Source organism: Heptranchias perlo, chromosome 35, assembly GCF_035084215.1.
Source record: "Heptranchias perlo isolate sHepPer1 chromosome 35, sHepPer1.hap1, whole genome shotgun sequence".
Classification (NCBI taxonomy): Eukaryota; Metazoa; Chordata; class Chondrichthyes; order Hexanchiformes; family Hexanchidae; genus Heptranchias; species Heptranchias perlo.
The window spans coordinates 13,039,048-13,050,129 of NC_090359.1; the positions used below are offsets into that span (position 1 = coordinate 13,039,048).

General features: G+C 47.3%; 1 protein-coding gene across 1 annotated transcript; it reads right to left on the bottom strand.

The window, feature by feature from the left end:
• Nucleotides 1–242: 242 nt before the first annotated feature.
• On the bottom strand, nucleotides 243–10,318 carry LOC137302242 (probable G-protein coupled receptor 139). Its single transcript, XM_067971895.1, has 4 exons — nucleotides 10,179–10,318; nucleotides 4,010–4,081; nucleotides 2,561–2,751; nucleotides 243–1,144 (listed from the first exon to the last, which is right to left on the bottom strand). The coding sequence occupies exons 1-4, from the start codon at nucleotides 10,316–10,318 to the stop codon at nucleotides 243–245; spliced, it is 1,305 nt and encodes a 434-aa protein (XP_067827996.1).
• Between the last annotated feature and the right edge of the window lie 764 nt (nucleotides 10,319–11,082).

Sequence of the window (11,082 nt, forward strand, 5' to 3'; positions counted from 1 at the left end):
AAAAGAATAAATAATTCGGAAATCTTTTTAATTAAAATAGACTGCATTATAAGTACTGTTATACTTGCATGATATTTCCCTTTTCTCCCCGAAAGCAGATGATCTTCTTTGCTAAAAGCTCTTAGGAAGTTTCAGACAGGTTCCTTTCGAAGGCTGAAGACAGCTACTAGCTCGTTTCAAAGCTCTGCCGTGCATTCTCCACCCCAATCCCGTTTCAGCTGGGACCTCCGTGAAATTACCTTTCAGTTGACAAGTTGAGCAAGTAACACGAGGGGCTGTTTCATCATATTCTTCAGCTGCTCTCTGAATTTCGTTTGAGTCACTGCATAAATATAGGTGTTTGTACACGAGCTCAAGACCTGAAGCATGTACCCTGTTTCTAGCGCTATGTAAAAAGGGTCGTCCAAACTTTGGTAAGAAAAAGTCTGGGTGATGCGCCAATACAGGAAAACTGCGACGTGGGTGGTCCAGAGCAGAATGAAACTGCCCGACACAGTAAAAAGTAATATGATGGATTTTCTTCTGTTCTGTATCTCGGGGTCGAGGTGATTCTCGCCGTTGCTTTGTGCCAGGAGACCCCTGCGTACTTTACTGGCCATTAAGATATGTCTGACTGTCAGAGCATTGAGGCACAAAATCAGAAAAAACGGGACACACGGAGTTAAAATCGTGTCAACCCAGTCAAACATTACCCAGGCGGCCGAATCATAGAAGCTCAGTTTCACGTCACAAAACCAGGGAACATTATCAATTACATAGAGAGGTTGGTAGGTGAAGTACCAGCGGATGTTTTTTACACTGAACAGCACATACACCGTCCCTATAACCGCAGCCGCCGTTCTCTCGGTGCAATATTTCCATTTCCACTTCTGGCAACAAATGGCAACCAATCGGTCAAAGGTGAAAGCCACCGTTAACCAGACAGAACTGTCCAAGGCAGCGTAAATCAGGACAAATTTCAAACTGCAGAAAGGAGTGTAGTCCAGGAAGCAAGTGGGAAAAAAAAGATCGTTCACCCGATTGAGTATCACGTCGGTAATGACAACCAGGAGATCCGCCACCGCCATGGCCAACAGGTAGCGGGTGATGGCTTTGGAGAGGCCGCACTTACCCCGAGACAAAATCACAACTGTCACTAGGTTCGCTGTAAGAAAGAGAGGGTGAAACAGGGAAATGATCATTAGACTCCCAACCAATTAATTGGCTTGACGTGAAATCTGTGTGGAAATTAAGCCTCAATTTTAACCTAATCGATCTGGCGGGGTCGGCGAATTTTCGCATCCGATGCCCGTTTTACGCCTTGATTAATTTTACTCTCCACTGAGGTTAATTTTAACTTTGGCCAATAGCGTTAAACAGGCGATGGAGGAGCGGCCGCCAGTTAAACACCACATCAGATTTTCCCTACCAGCCTTCAGTGAAGAGTGAAATCGGACAGGGTGATAATCGGACCTCCAACCTGAATCTGCTCGTTCCTGCCGGTGGATTCAGTTAAAATCGGAGATTTAGATTATTTTTTCCCATTAAGTCGGGAAATGACTACTTTACAGTCCAGAAATTACTAAAATTCAAAGTAACAAATTGCACTCGAAGTGCTTTGTCTCATTTTAGAGACACAATAAATGATGAGATAAATACACGTCTCTGTTTCTGTTTCCGTCTTTTGCCTGATGTATGTGTGTATTGAATGAGCAGAGCCGTTCTTAGCTCATGCTTTGAACTGTGACCGCACCAGCTCTAAGTGTTTTAGTGCAACATTGTTCAGTCCCACATTTTAACACAAACCTTGTGGCTGAAATTCATCTATGGAAGTAGCGCAAAATGGGCGATAGCAAATCGCCAGCCCGTTTTACACTCGGCAGAGAGGCTTTACAATTGAAGTGTGTAACAGGCTGCAAATTCGCCAGTGCCCATTTCGCGAAGCGTCCCAAAATGAATTTCACTCGCTTAACCCACCACCCACTATTTGGAAGGAAACAACGAACCTCTTTCGTCCAGTAATATTGCAGTCAGGCAATATTGTTATCGGACTCCAGTGAGTTTCCGCGGGCATCCACTGGTAACTTTGTGAGAAGATCCGCGGAAATCCCCAAGAATGGAGCGTAAACCGTGGGTTTTGCATCATTTCCGCGGACGCTACAGCTGAAAGCTCTGAGAAAATACATCCCCAGGTCCTGGAGCAAGAATACACAATCTTCTCAATCACAGGCCAACCTGCTATCTAGTGATCTAAAATGATAACTAGGTAAAAGTTTAAAGGATTGTAATCCAAGTAAAGCTGTCGCATAAGGCGGGCAATTTTAATATCTAGCAATAGCGTAGAATAGACAATATTGGAGACACCGCCCGCTGGACACCTCGCTCGAAAATCAGGAGAGGCGTTTTATGCGATGGTCAAATTTAAACTTACCTCCAAAAAGCAGTAAATCAGTGATTGATTAATTGAAAGGATGCAAAAAAAAGAGGATTTGTTTTACAACAGCTAAAGCAAGACAACCACTTACATTGCAGACAGCAAAGAGCAGCAGCGGGTAAACAGGAACCGGTTACAATCACCTACCGGGAAGTCCCACGGCTGCAAGAGTGGGATAGTAAACGGCTCCGACCTGCCCGATGGTCGATCGGTACATTTTCTGGGAGAAGCGGTGATGTCTGTCCATCCTGGAGGCCGTCACCAGTGACACACTGAAGTCACGCATTGAAGGGCCTCTTTTATTATACAGGAACGAACCCTCCAGAGACAAAACCGAGCTGCACAATTAATAATATCAGTTACAGGCGAAAGAACAAACATCTCACCACATTGCTGGCACTGCAATCCCATCAGGGAAAAGAGCAATTTTCATAAATACTGCAAAATGCAGAAAACAATTTTAATAAAACCCTAAATTGTGGCTACAAGAGCAGGTCAGAGGCTGGGTATTCTGCGGCGAGTGAGTCACCTCCTGACTCCCCAAAGCCTTTCCACCATCTACAAGGCACAAGTCAGGAGTATGATGGAATACTCTCCACTTGACTGGATGAGTGCAGCTCCAATAACACTGAAGAAGCTCGACACCAATACAGGACAAAGTAGCCCGCTTGATTGGTACCCCATCCACCACCCTAAACATTCACTCCCTTCACCACCGGCGCATAGTGGCTGCAGTGTGTACCATCCACAGGATGCACGGCAGCAACTCGCCAAGGCTTCTTTGACAGCACCTCCCAAACGCACGACCTCTACCACCTAGAAGGACAAGAGCAGCAAGCACAAGGGAACAACACCACCTGCACGTTCCCCTCCAAGTCACACTTCATCCTGACTTGGAAATATATCGCTGTTCCTTCATCATTGCTGGGTCAAAATCCTGGAAGTCCCTTCCTAACAGCACTGTGGGAGAACCTTCACCACACGGGCTGCAGCGGTTCAAGTTGGCAGCTCACCACCACCTTCTCAAGGGCAATTAGGGATGGGCAACAAATGCTGGCCTTTCCAGCGTAGCCCAGATCCCATGCATTTCCCCAACGACTGATGTCAGGCTAACTGGCTTGAGGTTCCCTGTTTTCTCTCTCCCTCCTTTCTTGAAGAGTGGTGTAACACCACTCTTGCTAACTTCCAATCCACTGAGACCGTTATAGTATCTAGAGAACTTTGGAAGATCACAAACAATGCATGCACGATAGAATCATAGAAAATAGGAGCAAGAGTCGGCCATTCTGCCCTTCGGGCCTGCTCCGCCATTCAAAATGATCATGGCTGATCATCCAACTCAGGACCCTGTTTCTGCTTTTTCCCCATATCCCTTGATCCCATGAGCGGCTGCCCAGCTGCTGAGTGACCTGTCGGGACATTGTTGCTTGCTTCCCTTCACCTTTTGGTTCTGGGTTTTTGGTGCACTGTCCTTTTAAGAGCTGTGGTCTGCCTCATTTATCTGTGTGATTGTGGGGCTGACACACAAGCAAGAGAGGAAGCAGCAGCCACAGCCCGCACTGCAGGCAAATTTGGAGGCTGGGACTAAAAGCCTACCATTGCCACACAGGGATTCGAACTCCGGCCGCCTGAGTAAAAACCAGAAACCGGGAATCGAACCCCGGCCGCCTGAGTAAAAACCAGAAATGCTAATCGTTGGAGCATATGGGAACTGAAATAATAGGTTAACAGGAAGGGCTCTGAGAGGACACCCAAACGGTTGAGTGGCGATTTCATGGATGCATTCATAATTATGAGAGGTTTAAATAGATTAAATAAGGAGAAACTGTTTCCAGTGATGGAAGGGTTAATAACCAGAGGACACAGATTTATGGTAATTTGGCAAAAAAGCCACGGTAGGGAGGTGGGGGGAATGAGGAGAGTTTTTTTATGCAGCGAGTTGTTATGATCGGGAATGCACTGCCTGAAAGGGAAGTGGAAGCAGGTTCAATAGTAACTTTCAAAAGGGAATTGAATAAATATTTGACGTGAAAAAATTCACAGGGCTGTGGGGAAAGAGCCGGGGAGTGGGACTAACCCACTTTCTTCTGTGTTCATCCCTGGAAAAAAACTCTCCCCCAAGTCACTTACAACGGCACTTTCAAATTTCCCAACTGTCCAGCCTTTGGCCCTCCATTCACCACGACATTTCTGCAGCTACTGATTTGTTCAATCACACCCTCACCTCCACCTTTGATGCCCTTGTCCCCATTAAAACCATTACTCTCTCTCTCACCCTGGTCGATCCCCATGGTACTGCCCTCATTTAGGAACATAGGACAAACGGAACAGAAGTCAGTAATTCAGCCCCTTGAGCCTACTCCGCAATTTGATAAGATCATGGCTGATCTGTGATCTGACTCCATATACCTGCCTTTGGCCCATACCACTTAATACCTTCGGTTGGCAAAAAGCTATCTATCTCAGATTTAAAATTAGCAATTTTGCTAGTATCAATTGCCGTTTGCGGAAGAGGGTTCCAAACTTCTACCACCCTTTGTGTGTAGAAGTGTTTTCTAAACTCACTCCTGAAAGGTCTGGATCTAATTTTTGGACTGTGCCCCCTCGTCCTAGAATCCCCAACCAGTGGAAATAGTTTCTCTCTATCCACCCTATCCGTTCCCCTTAATATCTTATAAACTTTGATCAGATCACCCCTTAACCTTCTAAACTCTAGAGAATACAACCCCACTTTGTGTAATCTCTCCTCGTAATTTAACCCTTGAAGTCCGGGTGTCATTCTAGAAAACCTACGCTGCACTCCCTCCAAGGCAAATACGTCCTTCCGAAGGTGCGGTGCCCAGAACTGCTCACAGTACTCCAGGTGCGGTCTAACCAGGGTTTTGTATAGCTTCCGCTCCCGTAAGCCAAAGGGACGCAGACTTGAACATTTATGGTGGACAACTGGTTCAGTCATTCATCACCAGATCTGGCTGGAACACATAAAGCACTATTGGGTCCTGCTCTCTGCCAAAACTGCTCTCTATTTCAGGAGCATCCTAGAATGTAACAATAACCCCCGGCTTCTCTTCACTACAAACCATCTTCTGAAAGCCCTCTCCCCTCCCCACTCCACCCTCACCTCCAACAACAATTGTGAGGAGCTCATGGACTTCTTTGTCACTAAGGTTGAGACCATCCGTTAAGCTGCCTCTGCCACTCCCCTCCCTTCACCTAGCCCACCAAGTTTCTCTCCTATCTCCTCTCATGCCCTCTCTGAGCTCATCTTGACCATGAGACCCACCTCCTGCTCCATCGACCCTATTCCCACCAAACTGCTGACCACCCAAACTCCCTTCCTGGCCCCCTGTCAGCTGGCATTGTTAAGAGTCCCCTCTCCTCAGGTACTGTCCGTCTCCTCTTCAAATCTGCCGTCAAACACCATGTTTGAATCCCTCCAATCAGGTTTCCAATCCTGCCGCAGCACTGAAACGACCCTTGTCAAAGTCACAAGTGACAACCTCTGTGACTGTGTAGAGGGAGATTTAATCTTGATCTAATCCATGGTGCACCTTCCCCAGGAGTATTTGATGGCACAGTGTAGAGGGAGCTTTACTCTGCTATGTACTGTACAGTATCAGTCTGTGATGGAGCAGAGCCCTGCTCTTTATTAGAAATCATTCTTTTGATGATCCACTGAGACCCTAAAGCAGCCTCCGAGAACCAAAGTTTGATTTCCATCCCACAGTTCCAGCAGTTTGCGAGGGCTGGGCCATGTTAACAGCAGCTCTCTGTTCCTGGTCTGGAACTGAGGTGTTGTGTATTGTCCCTGACACAGGGACCAGGCTGCTGGCTCCTATTGTTCCAGGATCATTCCCTGCTGCTCTGTTCTCACCTCTTCACTGGGTCTCAGATTATTACCACCCATCTTCCTGATCAATAAACAATCGGCAGTCTGACCGGGGAGATTTGAAATATGTGAAACATTTCAGAGAGACAGGAGATGTGTAACTGAGCCCATCCCCCAGGGTGTGTGGGACTCAGCACACTGACAAGAAACAGCCTGGGCCCTACCCAGTGTGTGGGAGTTCCCCGACCCTTCGTGTGAAGAAGTTTTTCCTGACATCACCACTGAACGGCCGAGCTCCAATTTTAAGGTTATGCCAACTTGTTCTGGACTCCCTCAAAGGAAATAGCCTCTCTCTATCTACCCTATCTTCTTAAACATCTCAATTAGATCACCCCTTAACCTCCTATACTCAAGAGTCTACAAGTCCAGTCTACAAGACCTGTCCCCATAATTTAACCCTTTTAGGCCCGATATCATTCTGGTGAATCTGTTCGACACCCCAATCAAGGCCAATATATCCCTCCTGGGGTACGGTGCCCAGATCTGAACGCAATGCTCCAGATGTGGTCTAACCAGAGCTTTATGCATCTGAATCATAACTTCCACCCTTTGTATTCCAGCCCCTTGAGATGAAGGCTCACATTTCATTAATTATTTTTTGTACCTGTCGCTAGTTTTTAGTGATTTCTGGAGATGGACCCCTGAACCTCTCTGCTCCTCCATAGTTCCTAGTTTCTCGTCATTTAGAAAATACTCTGATTTATCTTTTTAAGTTTCTAAGTGGATTATATCACACTTCCCCACATTGAACTCCATCTGCCACAGTTTTACCCTCTCATTTAATCATCAATGTCCCTTCACTACTTCCTGCTCCCATCTACACTATTTACTGCGCCACCTAACTTGCTCGTTTCAGGGTGAAAACTGCCCTCCGCTTCACTGTAAGTGCAAGAGACAACTTTGTCGATGCCGTGCAGTGGGACAGACCGGCTCGTTGGACCTGCTCGTTTCATCTCATCTCATTTTCAGCAAACCGGAATATTCCTGAAATAGAGGATGGTGAATCACAGCTCGAGAAACCGATCCCCTCGACCAATGGGGACTGCGCCTTCCAACAAATAGGCATTGATGGGGCAAGGTGAGTCTGCTGCTCAGAAATAATACAGCACAGATCATCACTCGTGCAAGCTTCATACCCTTTAGTTTGGAAAAGTAAACTGATGGGAGACAGCTGCTGTCGTGAATGGGTTTCCAAAACTCAAATCAAATGGATTTGTCCTGTGTTGTGAATTACTATTTGTCTGATTCAGGTCATCAGAGCAGTGGGGACTTTTAAAAAAATTATTATTATTCGTTCACGGGATGTGGGCGTCGCTGGCGAGGCCAGCATTTATTGCCCATCCCTAATTGCCCTCGAGAAGGTGGTGGTGAGCCGCCTTCTTGAACCGCTGCAGTCCGTGTGGTGACGGTTCTCCCACAGTGCTGTTAGGAAGGGAGTTCCAGGATTTTGACCCAGCGACAATGAAGGAACGGCGATATATTTCCAAGTCGGGATGGTGTGTGACTTGGAGGGGAACGTGCAGGTGGTGTTGTTCCCATGTGCCTGCTGCTCTTGTCCTTCTATGTGGTAGAGGTCGCGGGTTTGGGAGGTGCTGTCGAAGAAGCCTTGGCGAGTTGCTGCAGTGCATCCTGTGGATGGTACACACTGCAGCCACAGTGCGCCGGTGGTGAAGGGAGTGAATGTTTCGTGTGGTGGATGGGGTGCCAATCAAGCGGGCTGCTTTATCTTGGATGGTGTCGAGCTTCTTGAGTGTTGTTGGAGCTGCACTCATCCAAGCAAGTGGAGAGTATTCCATCACACTCCTGACTTGTGCCTTGTAGATGGTGGAAAGGCTTTGGGGAGTCAGGAGGTGAGTCACTCGCCGCAGAATACCCAGCCTCTGACCTGCTCTCGTAGCCACAGTATTTATATGGCTGGTCGAGTTAAGTTTCTGGTCAATGGTAACCCCCAGGATGTTGATGGTGGGGGATTCGGTGATGGTAATGCCGTTGAATGTCACGGGGAGGTGGTTAGACTCTCTCTTGTTGGAGATGGTCATTGCCTGGCACTTATCTGGCGCGAATGTTACTTGCCACTTATGAGCCCAAGCCTGGATGTTGTCCAGGTCTTGCTGCATGCGGGCTCGGACTGCTTCATTATTTGAGGGGTTGCGAATGGAACTGAACACTGTGCAGTCATCAGCGAACATCCCCATTTCTGACCTTATGATGGAGGGAAGGTCATTGATGAAGCAGCTGAAGATGGTTGGGCCTAGGACACTGCCCTGAGGAACTCCTGCAGCAATGTCCTGGGGCTTAGATGATTGGCCTCCAACAACCACTACCATCTTCCTTTGTGCTCCGTATGACTCCAGCCACTGGAGAGTTTTCGCCCTGATTCCCATTGACTTCAATTTTACGAGGGCTCCTTGGTGCCACACTCGGTCAAATGCTGCCTTGATGTCAAGGGCAGTCACTCTCACCTCACTTCTGGAATTCAGCTCTTTTGTCCATGTTTGGACCAACGCTGTAATGAGGTCTGGAGCCGAGTGGTCCTGGCGGAACCCAAACTGAGCATCGGTGAGCAGGTTATTGGTGAGTAAGTGCCGCTTGATAGCACTTTCGATGACAACTTCCATCACTTTGCTGATGATTGAGAGTAGACTGATGGGGCGGTAATTGGCCGGATTGGATTTGTCCAGCTTTTTGTGGACAGGACATACCTGGGCAATTTTCCACATTGTCGGGTAGATGCCAGTGTTGTAGCTGTACTGGAACAGCTTGGCTAGAGGCGCAGCTAGTTCTGGAGCACAAGTCTTCAGCACTACAGCTGGGATGTTGTCGGGGCCCATAGCCTTTGCTGTATCCAGTGCACTCAGCCGTTTCTTGATATCACGTGGAGTGAATCGAATTGGCCGAAGACTGGCTTCTGTGATGGTGGGGATATCGGGAGGAGGCCGAGATGGATCATCCACTCGGCACTTCTGGCTGAAGATGGTTGCAAACACTTCAGCCTTGTCTTTTGCATTTTGGACATTCCGAATGCCAATGCCCTGTCACGTGAGCCTGTCGTTCTGTTCCCGTTCCAAGTCCGCTTTTAAATTTCGATGACTTCCCAGAAATTTGCTTGGAGGACTGTTCGAATCGCAGTCTAGCCCTTCCCACTGTCGCATCCTCTAAATCTCCACCCAGGATTTTCACTGGTGCAACTTTCATCAACTTGGGCTACTTTTTAATTTCAAAAGCAAAGTGCTGCGGATGCTGGAAATCTGAACTATAAACAGAAAATGCTGGATACACTCAGCCGGTCAGGCAGCATCTGTGGAGCGAGTTCTGATGAAAGGTCACCGACCTGAAACATTCCCTCTGTTTCTCTCTCCACAGATGCTGTCTGACCTGCTGAGAGTTCGCAACATTTTCTGTTTCTACTTTTTGATTTGTTCTTCATATCAACTGTGCCGATCCGTTCCTCGACCCACTGCGCGGCATCTGGTGGTTCGGATTCGGGGCTCTCACCGCCGCGGTGTGGGTTCGATTCCCGGTTAATGAAATAATTTTCACAAACAATTATGAACTTTATTAAATGAACACACGAAACTCTATGAAAGTTGAATAATTGTTGTACTCGCCATTAATGAAGCGATAACTTTCTGCAGACTGACTGACGGAAATACTAACACGGTTACCGAGTGACAGTGACACGTGGGGAAGTTATTGTGTTTTGCATGTGATGAACTTTCATCCATTCTCATTTTAAAGACTGTATTTTAAGAGTGTGGTTAAAATGTTCAGTGTTTATGACACCAGAAATGTGGTTCAGCCGTTGTTAAATTTAAGAGGAAAAGCCAATTATCGCCCCCTTTGTCAAAGGAGAAGAAACTCACCCTGGAGATTCACCTGGAGCAAATTCCCAAATAATGTTCCGACACAGGATCGAACCGGGGACTTTTCATGTGTGTGGCAAACATGACAACCGCCACACTACGGTAACCGCTGCTCAACTTCTGGCATCGTGTGGCTTCTCCGTTAAACAACATCACTTCTGTCCCACACTAAAAGCTCTAAATCCTTCTCTTTCACAAACATTTCACTGATCAAAACTTCAGAAGTCACACAGGAAAAAGTCTTCATTTCCAAATCATTGAACTCCCGAAGGAGCTGCGGGGACAGACTGAGCAAACCTGCGTTCAGTCGTCAAAGGCGGTGTGTGAAGGGTGTGGGTGTGTTGTCATCCTGAGAGACAGCGACAGGCCCGTGACACAGAGCGAAGGCAGGAACTGAGAAATGTGGCCATTCAGGTCCATAAGTTGGCAGACACTTAGTCCCAGTCATTCATTCCGACACACGGTCCGGTAGTTAGTCAGTCAGTCGGGTCGGGAGGCCTGCAGACAGCAAACAAAGAGCCAGAGAATAAAGCAGAGACTCAATCAGACGGATAAACCGGGAGACAGACAGACAGACAGTGAAGCGGGCAGGGACTCAGCCCTGCAGATAAGCAGACTGTATCCTTTGCCTTTGACCCTGATTTGTCAGTAATAATTTAAAACCGCTTCTGGTTCGGTCCCTTCCTTTAATCCTGGACAGCAGCAGTGACAAAAACTTTGTGGATTTGAGGGTTGAGCCGAATCCGAGTCAGTTCCCGGTCCCCGGGAGAAATTCCCTAATTCCTGGGCACTTTGTATCAAGCAGCAGTTAGCAGCAAAAGGTGTTATTAATGGGAGTAGTGGGACTGAGAAATACTTAAACAGCCGACACCCTGTAAAACAGAGCTCCAAGTATCGGTTTAAATAAAGTCCTGCAC